At 48.2% G+C, this 22236-nt stretch overlaps 1 protein-coding gene across 2 annotated transcripts in view; it reads right to left on the bottom strand.

Moving 5' to 3' along the window:
* The window catches only part of UCHL5 (ubiquitin C-terminal hydrolase L5), a 173698-nt gene that overhangs the window by 95988 nt on the left and 55474 nt on the right, over positions 1 to 22236 (bottom strand). For both annotated transcript variants that reach the window (XM_082266656.1, XM_082266655.1), the window contains exons 5-6: positions 18592 to 18653; positions 2634 to 2764 (exon numbers count right to left, since the gene is read on the bottom strand). In XM_082266656.1, coding sequence (XP_082122782.1) covers positions 2634 to 2764; positions 18592 to 18653 — 193 coding nt within the window. The remainder of the gene's footprint in view (positions 1 to 2633; positions 2765 to 18591; positions 18654 to 22236) is intronic.

Consider the following 22236-nt stretch of genomic DNA (forward strand, 5'->3'; position numbering starts at 1 on the left):
CCCAGAGGTCGTTCATACCTTGATCAACGCGAGGAAGTCTTCTTCGGGGAAGGTTTATTACCGTACTTGGAAGGCCTATTTTGCCTGGTGTGAGTCCAGGGGGTTTTCACCCCGCACGTACTCGGTTTCCCGAGTGCTGTCCTTCCTTCAAACGGGTGTCGATCAGCGTTTGGCGCTGGCTACGATAAAGGGTCAGGTGTCTGCGCTGGCCGTTCTGTTTCAACGTCCCGTGGCTTCCAACTCCTTGGTTGGCACTTTTGTTCAGGGAGTGCGGCATCTGGTTCCTCCTAGGAGGGATCCTCTGCCCCCTTGGGACTTGAATCTCATTCTATCTGTGTTACAACGTGCTCCTTTTGAACAGATCAGGGAGATCTCGTTGTCTATGTTGTCCAAAAAGGTCGCCTTTTTGGTTGCGATCACTTCGGCTCGCAGAGTGTCGGAGCTGGCGGCTTTGTCCTGCAAGTCTCCGTATCTGGTTGTTCATTTGGATAAGGTGGTCTTGCGACCTAATCCTTCTTTTCTTCCGAAGCGAGTTTCGGAATTCCATCTTAATGAGGATATTGTCTTGCCTTCGCTGTGCGCGAAGCCTAAACATCCAAAGGAGGTGAGCCTACATTCTTTGGATGTTGTTCGGGCGATAAGGGTTTACCTTAAATCGACTGAGTCTTTTCGAAAGACGGATTCCTTGTTTGTTCTTCCAGAGGGTCCTCGGAAGGGCATGGCGGCGTCGGCCTCTACCATCGCCAAATGGATCAGGCAGACCATTGAACAGGCCTATGCTTTGCAGGGGAAGGTTCCCCCTGTGCCTGTGAAGGCGCACTCTACTAGATCTCTGAGTACGTCTTGGGCCTGTCGTCATGGGGCTTCTGTAGCCCAGGTGTGTAAGGCGGCGACCTGGTCGACCGTGCACACTTTCACAAAATTCTACAAAGTAGATGTTCAGGCATCTGCGGATGCTTCCTTTGGCCGCAAGGTTCTTAGTGCGGCGATTCCCTAGGGTCCCTTGTTGGGGACCACTGGCTGTTGGGATAAGTTTTTTATCCCCTGGTTATTTGTCTTTTCCTGGGTTGTTGCTCCTGTTGAGCACCTGTTTTTTCCTGTTGCCCAGCTGGGTTCCTTCCTTTGGTAAGGTTCCTTTCTTTGATGCGGAGACTGCGTTGCCTTTCGGCGCCGATGCGTTTCCCACCCCTCATGTTTGCACTGCTTTGGGACGTCCCCATATGTGACGAATATGAAGAGGCGGCGACTGTCGGAGGACGTAAGAGAAAACGGAATTTTTGTAAAATCTTACCTGTAAAATTCCTTTCTCTGAGTCCTCCGACAGTCGCCGCCCCCGCCCCTCTTTTGGGGTTTGGTTGTATACTCTACTGCTATTCCACTGAAACTGAGATATGGTTGCAGGAAGTAGGACGGTATTGACTGAGGGGACCACCCCTTGAGGGTGGGATATGTTAAAAGCTTTAATGTTAACATATTCTGTTGCCTAGCTACTCCTTCGGAGCAAAGTCTAATACCCCATATGTGACGAATATGAAGAGGCGGCGACTGTCGGAGGACTCAGAGAAAGGAATTTTACAGGTAAGATTTTACAAAAATTCCGTTTTTAAAAAGCAAGTTTCGTTTATTTACTAACTATACTTTTAATTCAAGCATAATACTTTTACAAACACTGCATTTCACCATGTAAAACTACTCCACACTTAGTTTTTTTTTTTTCTTTTTTTTTCAGAAAATTTTTATTTTTTCTGGGGAAATTTTACATCTCTAAAAAATGAGATTTACACAGGCCTGCCAGGTGGATGTTGGTGACCCAACTTTTCTGTAATGCAGTTAGGCAATACAGCTTTGGTCACTTCTTCCAGTGAAGTAGAAGCTGGCTGATGGAACCATGGTGAAAAGTGGAGAACCAGGCATTCCTCTTATTTACTGATTTTTTCACAATAGAGTTGTTTTTGAAGCTATCTGAAGTTACATGTAAATCGAGGATACTACTGTCATCGGCATCCAGATATTGGCACGCTCTAACCTGTTATGGAATTATTGCTACATCAAACACCCAATAAATAGAAATTACATAGTTACATAGTTAGTGAGGTTGAAAAAAAGACATCAGTCCATCCAGTTCAACCTATGATGTGTGTATGTGTTTGCTGTTAACCGTACATTGTATACCCCTGTATGTTGTGGTCTTTAAGGTGCTCATCTAATAGTTTTTTGAAACTATCGATGCTCCCTGCTGATACGACTGTTTGCGGAAGAGAATTCCACATCCTTACTGCTCTTACAGTGAAGAACCCCCTGCGTATTTTAAGGTTAAACCGCCTTTCCTCTAGTTTTAGTGAGTGGCCACGTGTTTTATTGTATTCCCTTTCTCTGAAAAGTTTGTTCCTTATGCTAGGGTTGCCAGTACAGTATTTGTACATTGATATCATATCCCCTCTCAATCGTCTCTTCTCCAGAGAGAATAAGTTCAGTGCTTGTAGTCTTTCCTCATAGCTGATGTCCTCCATTCCCCTAATTATTTTTGTTGCCCTTCTCTGGACTCTCTCCAGTTCCAGCACATCCAAATTACACTGAACTCTAACTAAAAATATACTTTGAACATATATACTTTGAACATAGAAAATACTTACCAAGGTCAATGGGTCCATCTCGCAAGCCATCCAGCTCGTAAAGTCTCCCATTGACTGGAACATAACTTACGAAATGAAAAGCATCGTCATCTTTTGCCGAAGACTTTGCATCAAACTCAAACATCTGCTGCCTAAAATGAAAGGAAAACACAAATATTTAGGCATTTGATATACTTTTTTTTCCCTCTAATACTTTGTAAATCAGAAAAGTATGCTTAGTTATTCAAAAATAAAAATTACATCATAAAAAAATTGCTTATAACTAGGGTGCGTCATAATATGACCTCTTAGAAGGAGGTAATGTCAGAACTTGCCAGCATGTCAAAACACTTAAGACAGCCCTGGTCAGTGTCACAACTCTTCCATATGCAATAACATTGCCCATGTTCCTTTGTCAGAACATAGTAAGTTAAGTGATATTAACCAGTTTTGGACTGGAAGGATTTGCCCCCTTGAAGAGGAGTTCCGGCCTCAAAATCAACTTTTCACTATCCGCTTGCTTTAATGTACCTGAAAAAGGGATAATGATCCCCTGATGACGTCAGCACGGGCTGACGAAACGTGCGTCGGGAGCGTGAGACCGTAACTACTTCCGGGTTGGAGGAACCCTGGCGTGGAGCGGTGTTCAATATCCAGCTACTGTGATTTTACATGAATGTACAAAGCGAAAGTTTCTTGGAATAGTAAGTGCATTACCTTTATTAAAAGCTAAATGTTTTCAACGTACTGCACCATGAGAGCTTTTCTTGCTTTTACATATGTCCATATTGAGATCCTGTATTTGGTCTGAATGCTTACCCCGGGATTGAGGGAATTTGGAGCTAAGGATAGTTTATTTATTGGATCAATATGCCTAAGTGACCCCCTATAATCAAGGGGTCATATACTTCTGGTAAGAAGTACCTTGTAAGAACACTGGGTGAAAGTGTGGAGGTGGAGGCTCTATAACACTTCTATCAAGTCTATGCTTTTATCATAATTATTGTCGTTGATTATCTGGACTTTTTATTGATATCAAGCAAATTCAGAGACTTTTAAACTCCTCTATATTCATATTGATATATAAATTTGCACTAGCACTTTATTGATTTATGTCACATGTTGAGCGCAATATACTCACCATTTAAAAAAAGTGGCTTCTGAGATGACCACAGAGATATGTGATCCTATATAGCAGGATCACATGAGCTCTATGATCATCCCAGGAAGAAGGAAGAAGGACGGTCGGCTGTGTTTACAACAGCCGACCGTCCTCTCTGCGGGGAGCGATCGCGGGTGTCAGACGGCAATCGGAGCTGCCTGACACGCATCGACTATCGGGGGAAGGAGCACGCCGCTGGCGGCGCGCGTTTGCCCCCTAGCTCCTTCCATGCGAGCGACGTAGACCTACGTCATTTTGCCTGTATGAGCCTCTAGGGGCTAATGTATGAGTACTACGTCGCTAGCCTGAGAGCCTCTAGGGGGCGAGTGCGCGCCGCCGGAGGCGCGCTCCCGCCCCCGCTTGTTCCCCAACATGTCCGCGTGTGTGACCGGCAGACCCAATGTCCGCCGGTCACTCGCGATCACCCGGTGGAGAGGGAGAAAGGCAGGCGGCTGATGTAAACAAAGCTGCCTGTCATTCTCCCTGATCTAACTGCAGAGATCATACGATCCTGCTATGTAGGATCGTATGTCTCTGTGGTTACATCACTAGCCACACCCCTTTACAGTTAGAAGCACGCCCCTAGGGACACATTTAACCCCTGCATCTCTAATAAAGTTAACCCCTTCCCTGCCAGTGTCATTTCTACAGTAACAGTGCATATGTATAGCACTGATTACTGTAGTAATGTCACTGGTACCCCCAAAAGTGTCAAAAATGTCAGTCAAGGGTCCGATCTGTCCGCCACAATGTCGCAGTCCCGGGAAAAAAAAAAAAAAAAAACGCAGATCGCTGCCATTACTCTTTAAAAAAAAAAAAAAAAAAAACAATAAAAATGACAAAAATCTTTCCCTTAGTCAGTAAACGCAAAAACAATACGCTTATTGCGATTTTTTTTTTACCAAACATATGTAGCAGAAAACAAATTGGCCTAAAATGTTAAAAAATTTAGATTTTTACATTTTTTGGGGGGGAATTTCATATAAAAAATGTGAAAAATAGTTATTTTTCAAAATTGTCGCTCTTTTTTGGTTTATAGCGCAAAAAGTAAAAAATCGCAAAGGTGATCAAATACCACCAAAAGAAAGCTCTGTTTGTGGGAAAAAAGGACGTCAATTTCATTTGGGTACAGGGTCGCACGACTGCGCAATTGTCCGTTAAAGTCACGCAGTGCCGAATCGCAAAATAGGGCCTGGTCAGGAAGGGGGTAAAATCTTCCGGGTCTTAAGTGGTTAAAGGCAAGGTTTTTTATTTTTTTTTAAATAAACAAACATGTTATTTTGACCTGCTTTGTGCAGTGGTTTTGCACAGAGCAGTCCCGATCCTCTTCTCAGGTCGCCCGCCGGCGCTCCTGGCAGCTCCCCTCCTGCAAAGTGCTTCCTGAGAAAACAGCTTGCTTTGGGGGCACCCAAACAAGATTGTTCCCAAGGCACTCCTCTGTGTGTCCATTCAGACACAGAGCTGTGGCTCAGCCCTGCACTTGCTCTCTTCTCATTGTCTCACTGGCTGTGAATGACAGAAGCTAAAGGCAATGGCTCCCGTTGCTGTCCCAGCTAATCGTTCCCACTGCTGTCTCAGCCAATGAGGAGAGAGAGTCCACAGAGAGCAGAGGCTCTCGTGCACCATGCTGGATTGTGATCACAGTCATTCCTAATGGGGTTCACATAGAAGAGGGAAGGTTTGTCCTCCCAAAAAATGTTTGTCCAAATGGGTGAAAGTTTAAAACCTTCCTAATTACTTTTTAAATGTCTGCGTGCCCTTTATTTTTCTATAAAAAGGTCACTTATAAACAAAGTACCTTTTGATCCCGTCAGTCAGTCATAATTTCTTGTCATTGGTGTCGATCTGCAGGTCCATAGAGCCTCTGCTGCATTGCCATCACACAGCTAATGCTACCCTTCCATTCAATAGGCAGTTATGTACTCACAGCTTATTGAGTAAACGACCACACCAGTATGGTCCAGGGTGTGGGCGGCACAAAGATGGAAGTGGGTCATATGGTCTAGTTTTTTCTAGCAATGTCTGCAGGTTGGTTCGGATGCTTGAGTGACAGCTTCAGTACAATCTGCATGATCTTGGGGGAGGGTCTTAAAAGGCTGAATGTCCACTTGACCCAACGCAGCTTAGCTCCACCTTTACTGTGCAGAGGGGAGGGAGAAAAAATAAAAAAAAGTTCTGTAACCAAGAAAAAACAAAAAAACAAAAAACACAGGATTTTTGACTTACCGTTAAATCCTTTTCTCTGAAGTTCATTGACAGACGCAGCTCCGTATTCTTCCTGACCATTGGGTTATGCTGCCCCCTACAGGAGTAGGACACTAGGCAGGAAAAATATTTACCACGCCTATGGGGCAGTCCTTTCAGGCATACACCCACTCACTCTGCTATAGGATTCAGTTTTGTTGCAAGCAGTGTTTAGAAGAAAAAAACCCATCCCACTCAGAAATAAAGGGGCGGGTGCTGCGTCTGTCAATTAACTTCAGAGAAAAGAATTTAACGGTAAGTCAAAAATCCAGTTTTCTCCATCGTTCATTGACAGACACAGCTCCATATTCTTCTTGACCACTGAGACGTCTCAAAGCAGTATTTGCATGAGGGGTGAGAAAACGCAGAAAAGAACATAATTCCGCAAAGGCTAAACTTAGCCAACCCGTGAACATGGAGCTCAACCAAGAACAACTGGAGCATACCTAGAAAACATACACCCTCAAAGAGAATATTTTCTCTTTTAAACAGCAGCCTGCAAAACCTTGCGGCCAAAAGAAGCATCCAAGGATGCCAACACATCTACTTTGTAGAATTTTGTGAACGTGTGCACAGATGACCAAGTTGCCGCCTTGCAAACTTGCAATACTGAGGCCCGATGGCAAAAAGCCCAAGAGGCACTCAGCGCCCTAGTAGAATGTGCTTTCACAGGGAAAGGTGGAACCTGACCCTTCAGGGAATAAGCCTGTACCACCGTCTGCCTGATCCATCTGCAGATGGTCGTGGCAGACGCAGCCAATCCCTTTCGAGGTCCTTCCGTGAGGACAAAAAGTCTGATTTCCTGAAAGATTCAGTAGCTGCCAAGTAAACCCTAATTGCCAAAACCGCATCCAAAGAATGCAAGGTAATTTCCTTGGGATGCTTGGGCTAAGGACAGAGTGAAGGCAGCACAATGTCTTCATTCAAATGGAAATCAGAAACCACATTAGGAAGAAATGGCTGATTAGTTTGAAGTACCACCTTATCTCTGGGCCACCAGATAAGGTGAACGGCAGGATAGCGCGATCAATTCAGATACTCTGTGGGCAGAGGTAATAGCCACCAAAAAGGCTACCTTCCGTGACAGTAAGCACAGGAATCTCCCTAATGTTTTTGAAGAACGGACAGTACCAAGTTAAGATCCCAAGGAGCCAACGAGGATCGTACCGGAGAAGCCATATGGCGAACCCCTTGAATAAAAGTGTGAATCAAAGCATGTGTAGCTAAAGGGCGTTGGAAAAACACAGCCAAAGCTGACACTTGGCCTTTTATAGTACCCAAGGCCAACCGCTGTTCAACCCCTCTTTGGAGAAAGGTAAAATTCCTAGCCACCGAAAAAAGTTTGAGGATGCACCTTCCGCGATTCACACCATGACATGTACGATTTCCATGTACGATGATAGATCTTCCTGGAGGTAGATTTTATAGCCTTCAGCACTGTAGGAATCACTGAGTCAGAAAGACCCCGGTCCTTCAATACCTGGCTTTCAACAGCCCCGCCGTTAATGCAGGATGGAAGATCGGCTCTTGAGACAGCAGATCTTCCCTGAGAGGAAGTCTCCAAGAAGCATCGGCGACCAATCTTACAAGATATGCGTACCAAGATCGGCGAGGCCAGCCTGGGGCCACCAGAATGACCAGAATCGCTTCCACCTATATTCTGCGCAGAAGCCTCGGCAGGAGTTTCAGCGGAGGGAACGCATAGATCAGCAGATACTGACCCCAAGGAGCCACCAGTGCGTCTGTGGTGTCGGTCAGAGTATCCCGAGACTTGGCTACAAACCTCTGTACCTTCTTGTTGAGTCGAGAGGCTAACAGGTCAACGTTGGGTGTCCCCCCACCGGACACACAGGAGGTGAAACACCTCCGGGTGCTGGGACCATTCCCCCTGATCCAACACCTGACGACTCAGGTAATCCGCCTGCCAGTTCTCCACTTTGGGGATGTGCATGGCGGAAAGGGCTGGAACAAAATTTTCTGCTCATTTTAGGATCTCCGCCACTTTCCGGGCCGCCAAGACACACTTGGTGCCCCCTTGACGACTGACATAAGCCAAGGCTGTGGCATTGTCCGATTGAATCCGAACTGGACAACCCTGTAGACAATTTGTCCAGTAACTTCGGCAAAGCTTTATCGCTCTGATTTCCAGAATATTGATCCATAGTCTGGACTCCTCCACGCAGCTTCCCAAGCACTCCTCCCCAGCAGGACAGACCGGAATCCGTGGTTACCACGGTCCAATACAATGGGAGGAAGGACTTGCCCTGGCGTAGGGCCAACGAAGCCACCACAGAAGAGCACTCCAGTGCTATGACTCAACCGAATCATAGTGTCCAAGGATTTTGGATCTTTGTTCCACTTGACAAGAATTTCCCTTTGTAAGGGTCTCGTGTGGAACTGAACAAACTGAACCGCCTCGAGGGTAGACCCCATCAGGCCTAAGGATTGCATGCAAATCCACAGAGAGGACAGGTTGCTGGATAACAGCAAACTAATCACCCTCTGCAATTATTGCAGCTTTTCCAGGGGAAGAAACACCCTCGCCGAGTCCAGAGTCCAGCCCAGATAATCCAGTTTTGAAGATGGTACCAGAGCAGATTTTTTTAAATTGATGTTCCAACTGAACTCTTGCAGAGTCCGTACAGTGATTGTCAAGTCGCCCAACAGGACTGAATGGGAGCCTGCTCTTAAGAGGAGATTGTCTTATCCCCTGTTGTCGCAGTAACGCCAATACCAGAGCCAACATTTTGGTGAAGACCTTGAGAGCGGAAGCGAGACCAAAGGGTAATGTCACAAATTGATAATGCTCCTCTCCTACAGAGAAGCAAAGAAAACACTGGTGTCCAGCGTAAATAGGGATGTGTACATATGCGTCCTTGATATCGATGGAGGCCAAAAAGGCTCCTTGGTGTAGGGACGCCACTACTGTGCGAATGGACTTTATTCGAAACTTCTGTACCCACACAAAGCGGTTTAGAGCCTTGAGGTCCAAGACTGGACGCAGCCACTGTGATCCAGTGACGCTGCAGAGGTTCCTACCATCCGGTACCGAGGACATCTACACATACAGTGTGTATGACCCATTTGCTATACAGTATTTTGGGTCCATACCATCTGGTGAGTAGGGATGATCGAACGGTTCGGGTCGACCATCGGTTCGACCCGAACATTGACTGTTCGTAATTCGGCCGAATTCCGAACTTTTTGCTGAAAAAGTTCGTAATTCGGCAACCAGAACCGACCAAAATGCAATGGGACAGGAACTGGACTTTAAAAGCCCGTGATTGGACCAGAACCATCAGTAAAAGCCAATTGAGGGGGCAGGAGGATGCTAGGAATGTGATTGGAGTGACTAGGGGGTCCAGAGGCCAATCAGTAGTGAATACACCCCCCAGTATATAAGATAGCCCAGCCAAATCGCTAGCATTGTAATACAGGGATGTGGAAGAGAGTGGAAGCAGTTCTGTTACTCCTGCTTCAAAAGAGTCATTTAGCAATTATTAGTGTGAGGAAAGGGATATCAGTGTAGTTAGGGTACTATTTTCCACTATAGTTAGATTCAAAAATCTAGTTTCTGTAGGGAAAGTGTTAAAGCGGAGTTCCGGGCACAGAAGTCATTTTTTAATAAACACACCCCCGGGACAGTCAGGGCTAGCACATTCCACAATGGCTAGCCTCTGATCTGTCCCGGTTCGCACTTACCTTTTAGAAGAAATACTTCCTTTAAAATTTCTTCCACAGCGTTTCCATCTCTCTTGTGGGCAGCTGAAGCCGGCACGGTCCTCTTCTGTGTCTTCTTGTCCCAGAATGCGCCTGCACCGGCCCCTCTCGTCACTTCCGGTGCGGCGCCGCATTCCTCCACAGCTTCGCCTGGAAGTGACGAGCGGGGCCGGTGCCGTCGCATTGATTTCTGGGAGCGATGACGTTCAGCTCCCAGGAATCATAGCGAGACAGGAAGTGACGGGGTGAGCCGCGGCGCCGAGGGAGTAAGTACTCTGAGGTGAGTATTTACGATCTTCAATTAAAAAGGTGAGTAAACAAAAAAAAAAAAATAACTATCCAATTCCTTTTCAGGTAATGTCGAACTAGCGGAGGGGCACAAAAAAAAAATATCGTTTTTGTGCCCGGAACTCCGCTTTAAGTGTCAGGGTGACCGTAGTGTAGTGTAGGGTGAACTGACTGACTGCTATGCCAGGGTGACCAAACCCTTCCATGTCAGGGTGACCGCAATAGAAAAAACGGAATGTTTGTAAAATCTTACCTGTAAAATTCCTTTCTCTGAGTCCTCCGACAGTCGCCGCCTCTTCATATTCGTCACATATGGGGTATTAGACTTTGCTCCGAAGGAGTAGCTAGGCAACAGAATATGTTAACAATAAAGCTTTAACATATCCCACCCTCAAGGGGTGGTCCCCTCAGTCAATACCCTCCTACTTCCTGCAACCATATCTCAGTTTTAGTGGAATAGCAGTAGAGTATACAATCAAACCCCAAAAGAGGGGCGGGGGCGGCGACTGTCGGAGGACTCAGAGAAAGGAATTTTACAGGTAAGATTTTACAAAAATTCCGTTTTCTCTTACGTCCTCCGACAGTCGCCGCCTCTTCATATTCGTCACATATGGGGACGTCCCAAAGCAGTGCAAACATGAGGGGTGGGAAACGCATCCGCGCCGAAAGGCAACGCAGTCTCCGCATCAAAGAAGGAACCTTACCAAAGGAAGGAAACCAGCTGGGCAACAGCAAAAAACAAGTGCTCAACAGGAGCAACAACCCAGGAAAAGACAAAAAACCAGGGGATACAAAACTTATCCCAACAGCCAGGAGTCCCCAACAAGGGACCCTAGGGAACAGCCGCACTAAGAACCTTGCGGCCAAAGGAAGCATCCGCCGATGCCTGAACATCTACTTTGTAGAATTTTGTGAAAGTGTGCACGGTCGACCAAGTCGCCGCCTTACACACCTGGGCTACAGAAGCCCCATGACGACAGGCCCAAGACGTACTCAGAGATCTAGTAGAGTGCGCCTTCACAGGCACAGGGGGAACCTTCCCCTGCAAAGCATAGGCCTGTTCAATGGTCTGCCTGATCCATTTGGCGATGGTAGAGGCCGAAGCCGCCATGCCCTTCCGAGGACCCTCTGGAAGAACAAACAAGGAGTCCGTCTTTCGAAAAGACTCAGTCGATTTAAGGTAAACCCTTATCGCCCGAACAACATCCAGAGAGTGCAATCCCACCTCCTTTGGATGTTTAGGCTTCGTGCACAACGAAGGCAAGACAATATCCTCATTAAGATGGAAGTCCGAAACTCGTTTCGGAAGAAAAGAAGGATTAGGTCGCAAGACCACCTTATCCAAATGAATAACCAGGTACGGAGACTTGCAGGACAAAGCCGCCAGCTCCGACACTCTGCGAGCCGAGGTGATCGCCACCAAAAAGGCGACCTTTTTGGATAACAGACAACGAGATCTCCCTGATCTGTTCAAAAGGAGCACGTTGTAACACAGATAGAACGAGATTCAAGTCCCAAGGGGGCAGAGGATCCCGCCTCGGGGGAACCAGATGCCGCACACCCTGAACAAAGGTGCCAACCAATGGGTTGGAAGCCACGGGACGTTGAAACAGAACGGCCAGAGCAGACACCTGACCCTTTATCGTAGCCAGCGCTAAACGCTGATCAACACCCGTTTGAAGGAAAGACAGCACACGGGACACCGAGTACGTGCGGGGTGAAAACCCCCTGGACTCACACCAGGCAAAATAGGCCTTCCAAGTACGGTAATAAACCTTCCCCGAGGAAGATTTCCTCGCATTGATTAAAGTATGAACGACCTCCGGAGAGAGACCCCTCTCCTTCAGGACCTCGGTCTCAACAGCCAGGCCGTCAAAGCCAGCGACTGTAAAGCAGGATGGTATATCGGTCCTTGAGACAGTAGATCGTCTCGAAGAGGCAGACGCCACGGGGCGTCGACCGCCAGATTCACGAGGTCTGCGTACCAGGACCGGCGAGGCCAGTCCGGTGCCACAAGAATCACCGTGTTGCGTTCCGAGTGTAACCTGCGAAGGAACCTGGACAGCAACTGAATCGTCGGAAACGCGTACATCAGCCTGTACTGATGCCACGGGGCCACTACCGCGTCTGCCCGAGGGTCGCGCGTCCTTGCCACGAACCTCTTCACCTTGTTGTTGAGGCGAGACGCGAACAGGTCCACATCTGGAAGACCCCACTTCGCGCACAACGTCTGGAAGACAGCCGGATGGAGAGACCATTCCCCCTGATCCAGGGTCTGGCGACTCAGATAGTCCGCCTGCCAGTTCTCCACTCCCGGAATGTGAACCGCCGTTATCGCCGGGACATGAGTCTCGGCCCAAGACAGAATGCCGGCCACTTCTCGAGCCGCTCGGGCACTCCTGGTGCCCCCTTGGTGGTTGATGTAGGCCACCGCCGTGGCATTGTCCGTCTGCACCCGAACCGGGCAACCCTGCAGCCGGTCCGTCCAGCGATGAAGACAGAGACTTATCGCACGTAATTCCAGAATGTTGATCGGAAGGGAAGACTCCCCCTCCGACCAAGTCCCCTGAGCGGACAGAACGCCCAGAACTCCACCCCAGCCCGACAGGCTGGCATCCGTGGTGATTACCGTCCACGAGATCGGACGAAACGACTTGCCCCCGGACACCAACGGGGACTGGAGCCACCACAGAAGGTTTTCCCTGGTGCGAAGACTCAACGAGATTTGAAGATCCAGAGATTGAGGTCGCCCGTCCCACCTGGACAGGATCTCCGCTTGGAGACCCCGCGTGTGAAACTGTGCGAAAGGAATCGCCTCGAAGGCCGAGACCATCAATCCCAGACATCTCATACACGTCCGCAGAGACGAGTTCGGAACGTCCCTGAGGGACCTGACTTCCTCCCGGAGAGTCCTGAGTTTGTCTTCCGGCAGGAAGACCTTCGCCTGCACCGAGTCCAGTATCATTCCCAGATAGGGGAGACGAACCGACGGACTCAGTGTCGACTTTGGAAAATTTATCGTCCAACCAAACTCCTGCAGAGTTTGCATCGTGACAGACAGGTCCTCCTCCAGACCCTGGCTGGTCGCAGACCGAACCAGAATGTCGTCCAGATACCCCAGGACAGAAACGCCTTGGGCCCTCAATAAGGCCAGAACCGGTGCAAGCACCTTGGTGAAGACCCGCGGAGCCGAGGCGAGACCAAAGGGCAACGCCACAAACTGGTAGTGATCCTCCGCAATGGCAAATCGAAGGTACCTCTGATGACCCTCGAATATGGGGATGTGAAGGTACGCATCCTTCAAATCGATGGAGGCCATGAATTCCCCCGGAACCAGGGCAGCCACCACCGACCGCAGGGATTCCATGCGGAACTTGCGAACCCGCACAGAGCGGTTCAGAGCCTTCAAGTCCAGAATCGGACGAACCTTGCCCTCCTTTCTGGGCACGGTGAACAGATTGGAATAAAACCCCCGAAACCTGTCCCGAAGAGGCACCGGAACCACCACTCCCTGAGCCCTCAGGTCCCGCACCGCCAGGTGCAGGTCCCGCAAGCGCTCTGGAGACAGTTGAAGATTTGAGGGAAAAAATCTGCTCTCCGGCCGAGAGAGAAACTCGATCTTGTAACCAGATCGAACGATTTCCAGAACCCATCTGTCCCGCACACGGGCCAACCAGGGCTGAAGAAAACCGAGCAAGCGTCCCCCCACCCCAAAACTGGGTGAGGGCGCCCCTTCAGGCCGAACTGTTATGGGCTGCAGGTCCGGATTGGCCGGACTTCTGTTTACCAGACCAGGGCTTCTTCTGAGAGCCTTGACCTTTGAACGGTTTGCCCTTGTAGTGCGGCCGAAAGGCACGAAAGGACCCCCGAGGGGGCCGAAAATTAGCATGCTTCTTCCCAGAAGCCCCCTTAGCCTTGGGGAAATGGGGCAAGAGAGTGCTCTTACCCCCGGTGATCCCCTTAATCAACACATCCAGGGACTCCCCAAAAAGGCGAGACCCATCATAAGGCAGATTGGCTAAGGTCTTACGTGAAGATTGGTCCACCGACCAACATTTCAACCAAACCAGGCGGCGAGACAACACCGCCACGCTGTGCACACGTGCAGCCAACGGAATCAGGTCCAGGTCCGCATCACACAGATACATGACACCCTGGTGGATCTGATCCACCATATCCAGGGTCGCCGGCGAGGCCGAGTCGGCCACTAGGACGCGCCTAAGCATCTGCGTCCAACTTGCGATCGCCTGGGCCGCCATGAGAGAAGCAAACAGAGCCTTAAGCATAGAACCCGTAACAGAATAAGTATGACGGGCAAGAGACTCCAGTCTCCTATCCGTGGCATCACGGAAAACAGGGGAACCCTCTGCAGGAATCGCAGTGGCTTTGTTCAAAACCGCAATTGCATGATCCACTGGTGGAGGCACACACCACCTTTCATCAGTGGCAGGCGAAAAAGGATAACGCAGCTTGAATTTACTTGGTACCGCAAAAGGTTTGCGCAGATCGCGCCATTGATCCTTAACAGCGCACTGAAAATCAGCATTGCAGGGAAAAACCTGCGGCGTCCTGCGTTTCCTCTGCGTCCCATAAGCCGCCAAGGCAGCGGGGGGACACACTTCGCCCTGCAAACGCAGCGTTTGCTTAATGGAAGCAATCAACTCATCCATGATTGCAAGCTCTTCAGGCGAGCCAGGGGGAGAATTATCAACCCCCTCAACTTCAGCCTCCACCTCAGACCCCACTAGATCAAGAGAGGAGCGGGACCCCGATAAGGAGGCCCCTGCCAGAACAGCCCCATCACCTTCACCCTCAGAATCAGAGGAAAGAGCAACTCTGGGCCTTTTAGTAGATTGAGCAGCCACCAGCATTTGCACCTGAGCAGCAAGGCCAGCCACAATAGTGGCTAAATCCCCCCCTGGGGGGGAAACAGCGGTCCCCTGGCTTTCCACCAATACTGTAGGAAATTTGCCCTCCTGAGAATCCATTGCCCCTGTAATGCCAGACAACCAAGGGTTAACTGCCCCTTTTAAGCAAGCGCGGCAAGCGCAGCCCACCGCACCACACTCAAGCACAATGAGACCCCCACAGGGAATATGCATCCTCGCCGCTGCTGCTGCCTCGATCGGTGTTCCTGGAAAGAGGAAGTGATGCTGCCAGGGCGCTTCTATGTAAGCCTATGGAGGCTACAAGAAAATGGCCGCCATGCATGTAAACCATGCGGCCGGAGCGGGTGAAGGCAAAATGGCGTCGTTTGGCGCCGAAACCGCCGCTCCACAGTGCATTAAAACACACATTACATTCCAATATCAGAATACATGTCAGATCGCCGCAGCGATCGCTGTATATGCCCAAACATGCCAAAAAAACATGCCCCACAGCACACAGCTTCTCACACTGACCAGTCTGACACACACAGTGTCATACAGCTCCCCCCCCCCCCTTGCAGCCCACAGCATGCAGCCGAGAGATAGGGAGACAAGCAGTGTGAATAGAGGCAGGTTACACAGTCCCAGACTGACACCCCCCCAGACAGACAGGTCCCCACATAAATACACTTACCTCACATGGCGTGGGGGACCCGCACAGGCGAACAAGCCGCTGCACATGAGGCAGGGAGAGTCGCAATTCAAGACGCACAAAATGGGGGTTAAGAAACGGCACAGCGTCCAGTGAGGTAGCCACCTCACCAATCATCCCTGCACCGAACAGGGATGGGTCGTTCACTGTGCCAGGAGCGTTACCTGGCTGAACGCTCGATGGCAGACTGGGAAGCCACTGACCCACGACCTGCGACCAGGGGGATCAGCCCGAGACCCAGTCCGCATGATCCTCTTCGTCCGAAGAACTAACTAACGCTGACAAAATAACAGCTAAATAAAAGGTAGAGAGAAAAACTCAAACAAAATATTAAAAAGAAGAAAGAGTCTGGGACAGAAAGTCCCAGCACAGAGAGAGCCAGCCACTCCTGACAAGCTAGACATTAAAACTGAGATATGGTTGCAGGAAGTAGGAGGGTATTGACTGAGGGGACCACCCCTTGAGGGTGGGATATGTTAAAGCTTTATTGTTAACATATTCTGTTGCCTAGCTACTCCTTCGGAGCAAAGTCTAATACCCCATATGTGACGAATATGAAGAGGCGGCGACTGTCGGAGGACGTAAGAGAAAAGATTATTTGTATTAGAATTGCAGTAGAGCAGGGTAGTGGCTTTGCTACTTTTACACCTGGCCGTTTTTGTTGCAGGCGTTTATTGTGCTTTTTTGTGGACGTCTTTGGAGGCAGGCATGACATCTGAACTTCTGTGTAGGGGTATCACAACTATGTGTGTGTAGGTGTATATATACATATATGTGTGTGTGTATATATACCCCTAAACAGAAGTTCAGATGTTATGCCTGCCTCTAAAGACACCCAAAAAATGCCCATAAAAAGGCCTGCAACAACACACCTGGGCGTTTTTGTTGCAGGCGTTTTTTTTGGGCGTCTTTGGAGGCAGGCATAACATCTGAACTTCTGTATAGGGGTATATATACACACACACATATATGTATATATACACCTACACACATATAGGTGTGAAAGTAGCAGAACCCTATGGCTGCGCTAATGAAATTATTTGCACCTATTTTTGTTTGGTCATTGATATGTTGTGCATCATTTATCTTATACACATTTACCGCTGCACTAATTTTTTACAATACTTTGTTCACCATCACTGTCGGTTGGAGTGTCAGCAGCTTGTTATTGTGTTTATTATTTAGATTTGTTTTGTTAGCGCAGTTTTATTCACCTTTTTTTCATCTGATATCCAGCCCATCGCCCAGTCCGGCAGTAGATTGTAGATCTCGCAGGAAAACACCAGGAGAAAAAAAAAAATCTATCTTTCTATGAACCTTTTGAAGAGTGAGGGCCACTTAAGCGACTTGGTTGTGGGCCACAATAAGCAGAGCGGGCGGATGACAGGTCTGTGTCCACTCAGCATATGCAGAGTGGACATGGGCACAGCCCGCTCTACTCTATGGGCCCTCCAATCCGCATAGACAGATTGGAGGTAGGCGGATGTAAACTGACAAGTCCGTTTACATCTGCCGCTCCATAGAGGTGAATGAAGGGTCCGATTGGTTCTGCAGGAAATATAGACAGATGGACCGAATCAAGCGGATTGTGTGAAAGAGGCCTAAGGTTGCTTTCACACTGATGTGCTGCAGTTTACCTGCACTGTGGGTGCAGCGCACTGCACCTGTGTATTTCCTGCGGGTTAGCTGCACTTTACTATAGACTTCCATTATATCCTACAGGTGTGGTGCATTTTCTGACAGCACACTAAATCTGCAGGTAATAACAGCAGTCTATGGCTCAGTGTAGGTAACCCGCAGGTGCATCTGTGCAATTTGAAAGCAGCCCAGTAACCACTGCAGAAGAGATATGTCTATATATACAGTGTGATTTTAGAATATAAACTGACTTTTAATAATGAGCTTTCATTTAGGAATCTCCCTTGCTACAGGTAATTCCGGCTATTGCTGTCCCAGACGGAGTGCAACTTGTATCACTCTACCTGTGACAGGAGTTGGCACTATACAGGAAGCATTGGTTTATGCAGCTCTGCTCCCTCCGCAGCCGTGCTTCCTCCAGTGCCACATCCAGGAACACTGATGCTCTTGGACGGTGGGTTAAGAACCCATGATCTGGGTTTGCCTACCCCTCGTCCCAGAGCAGGAGGTCGCAGGTCATATCGAAGGGCCAGCAATTGAGCACCCCTTGTGTAAGTACACACAACTCTTAATCCCTGCATGCAAGGGTGGCTCCAAAGGATTCTGCAAGATAAAGAAGCCACCCTGAAACAAGAAACCTGGGGCAGTGGTGATAGCACCAGCTGAAACAAGAACATAGGCAAGGATTAAAATATGAAGATGCTGGATATTCGGTAGGTGATTAAATCAGTTGATGAAAAGTGCTGAATAAAATGGAGGGTCTGAGGGTTTATTATCACATTATGTATATTCCAACCAAATGAGAATTCACTTTTCCAACTTTATAGCAATCAACCAGCCTCAGGATTTAAATTTTGCCTTGGCTGAGAGGAATACAGGTGGGAAATTTCAAGAGTGAATTTAGTGATTGTTGGCCTTCAATGTAATTACACTAGCACCAAACACCCTAGTGGCCTTTAAAGGGTTCCTAAATGATAACCATTGTAGTTCTCACGGCACTTTTTTCCAGATCAGGTACATGATCTCAACAGGAAAGGTTGTTTACCACAAAAGACTGGGGTGAGTATCATGCATTACACCTTGTCTGTTATTCCCTATGGCTCCACTGAATATTATATAATACAGTGCAAAGAGCCTCTGCAATGGAGGTAAATAGCCAGCTAGGGGATGAGTGAGTAACCCATTTTTTTTTTTGGAGGGGGGGGGGGGGTGTCAGTGAGTTGACAAAAGTTTTAAATGTTAACTTGGAATTCCACTCAAACTCCAAGAATTTTAATGGTGTAAACAATAGTTTAAAAATGTGAAAGCAAATTCTCATCTAGAGAAAAATAAAAACAAAGGAAGTACCTTGCAAAACTATTATGCACTTGTCGGATCACTTCTGAGTTGCTCAATGCCAATCCTTTCATCTGAAAGACAATAAAAGTGTAAAATTCAGGTTACTTGTGCTGGAGTCTCTGAACCACCTTGAAGCTTGCTCACACGTTTGAAGAAAACATTAAATTTTTCAGGTAAGCTTAGAATACTAAACCCTTTTAAAAAGGGACACATGCATATAATAAATATGGAAGCTGCTGACTGCAGCATGCCATGTGATAGTAGTACATTGAAATTAAAGAAGAAAAAAAACCCTGAAGAATTATTGGGCTTGCCTTAGCCCACAATAACGCGCATGCATTAGACTCAACCCATAATATGGAAAAGCGCTAAAGAAAAATAAAAAACGTATGATAGAAAGTACAGATATTCTTTTGTCTCACACCTCCTGACCTTAACTAACCCACTTCCACACCTCAAGATGTAAAATTACCTAAGGAGGACAACCAGGGCCCATAGCAATCTTCAGCACCAGCAGCCAAAATCATCTATCTTGGTTGTACTGCCACAGTATAATGCCACAGACTTCCACAGGGCTGTCTCCCAAAACAGGAGTTTCTTGGGAGATGGCCCCTGAATTAAATTTTAAGGAAAATCCAAAGATAAGCTATAAATGAGGTCTTCAAACTATATGAAAGAACAGACAACTCTAAAGTGACATAAGAAATCCGCTCCTATCTAGTTTCATTCTTTTTTTTTTTTAAAACAGTGAGGTTTATTGAAACTTTTGGTACAATACAAAAATAAACCGTGCATTGAAACTTCGATCAGATTCATAACACACAGAAGTACAAAAAAATACAAATATACACAGTGATTAACACTTAGAAACAGAACAGACATAGTAAAAATAAGGCAGTAGTCAGTTACTTTCTTCCGGCCCAACACTCAAGCAGACAATATTAGGTCAATTGGGGCGGTCAGCACAAAGTAGTTACCCACTGCACTACTGAGCCGTATCAGGGCACTGCACCCACTTGTCCCAAATCTTGTTGAACTTCTGAGGGCACCCCCTATGTTTATATAAAAGTTTATGAAATGGGATGACACTATTAATTTCCTTAATCCACAATCCTAGAGTAGGAGGAGTAGGTCTCATCCACCGCCTGGCTATCAATTTACGCGCTATAAACAAAGTTTCCTGAAGAAAAATGACAGTGGATTTGGGCATCTCTCCATCCGGATAGACCCCCAGGAGACACTCCTTAGGGGAGAGTTGTAGAGGAGACCCCATTTTGTCGTGCAGAAATGTGACTACCTGTTGCCATAGAGTCTGTAATTGGGGACAGCTCCACAATAGGTGAAAGAAGGAAGCATCATGGTCTGCGCACATAGGACAAGAGGGGACCAAGTCAGGGTGATATTTGGACAGTCTAAGTGGGGTGAGATAAGCCTGGTGTATTATAAAGGTCTGGGTTAGGCGATCCGACAGTTTTGGCGACACTCTGCGGCACGTCTCCAGGGCATCCTCCCATTCCTCATCCTCCATAGCCCCCACATTGCGCTCCCAGCAAACTGGTCTCGCAGGGTCTCGTAAGACCGCAGACCAGTGGTCGTGGAGATATGGCTAAGGAGGAGAATACCCCTCCCACTCCATATCGACAGGTCAGGGATGGAGAGGAACTCACGCAATGTACTATTATGCCACAGAGGGGTGAGTGTGTGGAACGGAGGGCACCGAAGCCTGGACGCTACCACCTCCCAGATCCGACAATAGTGATATAGGAGAGATCTGGGGCACAGGGGCTCCGGCGAGCCCCTGACGCCCCTAAGGATAACTAGGAGGGGGTCCCCGAGGGGATGAGCCCACCCAGGGCAGAGCAGGGTCAAGAAGCGTTCTCTATCCGTTTTATCAATGTGAAAGAACTGGGACAACTGAGCTGCCAGATAGTACAGATTAAAATCCGGCAGGGCCAACCCCCCTAGATTTGTAGGATTTTTGAGTTTGCGCCAGGAGATCTTGTGCCGGTTAGCACCCCAAACAAAGGTCTTGAGGAGTGATTCCATCTGCTTAAACAGCCTGAGTGGCAGATATATAGGAGAATGCCATACAACATAGAGAATTTTGGGAAGGAGAACCATTTTAATTAAATTGACCCTGCCCATCACTCCCAGAGGTAATTTGGACCATACTTGAATTTTGGCCTTAAGCAGAGGGAACAAGGGTTGAACGTTATCTGGGACATAATCTGCTGAGCTAGCTGTCACCTGGATCCCTAAGTATTTAATGCGGGATACACACTGCAGTGCCGGGTTTGCGGGGGCTATCGCCTGCGGGCTCTCGTCAAGCGGGAGAATTTGTGACTTATCCCAGTTTATCTGAAAACCGGAGAATCGTCCGTACCGTTCAATTAAAGAAAGGGCTGTGAGCAGGGATTCTCGAGAGTCTTCCAAATATAACAAAGTGTCATCAGCATACATGCTGATTTTCTCCTCCAGCGGTCCCTTACGTAGGCCACGAATCCCGGGATGTGCTCTAATGGCCATCGCCAGGGGTTCCGCGGCCAGGGCATACAGCAGGGGGGAGAGGGGGCACCCCTGTCGAGTGCCACGGGATAAAGGGAAGGCGGTCGACTGCCAGCCGTTGGCCAGGACCCTAGCTACCGGGGCGCTATATAGAAGTTTGACCCACTTAATAAAATTAGGTCCAAAGCCGTATCGGTCCAGGCAGGTCCATAGAAATGGCCACTCTACCGAGTCGAATGCTTTAGCCGTGTCCAAGGAGACCACCACCCTGCCGCCCATTCCGTCGTGTTGTGCCTGGAGATTCATGAATAACCGGCGAAGGTTAAATGAGGTGTTCCTCCCAGGCATGAACCCGGCCTGGTCCGAGTGTATGAGTGAAAGGATCACCTTGTTAAGACGGAGGGATAAAATTTTCGCAAGGATTTTAGTGTCTACTGGGAGCAAAGAGATGGGACGGTAAGACTCTGGGGCGTGCAAGTCCTTGCCCGGCTTGGGGATGAGCACAATTAGCGCCTCCCGCATAGAAGGGGGCAGGGCTGCATCCTTGAACAGAGATTGAAACAAAGCCAATAATTTAGGAGAAAGGAGTTCCGAATATTGGGAGAAGAATTCAATCGGGAGGCCGTCCAGGCCGGGGGCCTTAGATCTAGGGAACTCGGACACGGCTGCTGCAATCTCCTCCACAGAAATGGGTGCCTCGAGGGTCGCCAACTGGTCAGGTGTCAATGTGGGAAAGGCAATAGAGTCCAGAAAGTCATGCATGTCAGTGCAGTCAGCGGGGGCCCTAGAGGTGTAAAGTGTACTAAAAAATGATCGGAAACACTGTGTCACCGCAGCAGGATCGGTGATCTCATTACCCAGGTCATCCTTTAAAGTAATAACTACCGGGGGTCTATCCTCACAATGAACTAAATATGCGAGGAGTTTCCCCGCCCGCTCTCCATGTGCAAACAGATTCTGCTTCTGAAAAAACATCTTAGATTTCGCCTTCTCATATTCAAGTTGGGAAAGGACTTTAGAGGTCAATTTATACTGGGATTCATGCGTCGGAGTCGGGTCCGCCATAAAGGCCTGTTCAGCTTCAAACAGATTCGCCGTTGCCCTGGAGATCTCCTCAGCAGCCCGCGCTCTAACAGCTTTGATTTTGGA

This window comes from Pelophylax lessonae (assembly GCF_965119305.1).
Source record: "Pelophylax lessonae genome assembly, chromosome: 8".
In the NCBI taxonomy this organism is placed as follows: domain Eukaryota; kingdom Metazoa; phylum Chordata; class Amphibia; order Anura; family Ranidae; genus Pelophylax; species Pelophylax lessonae.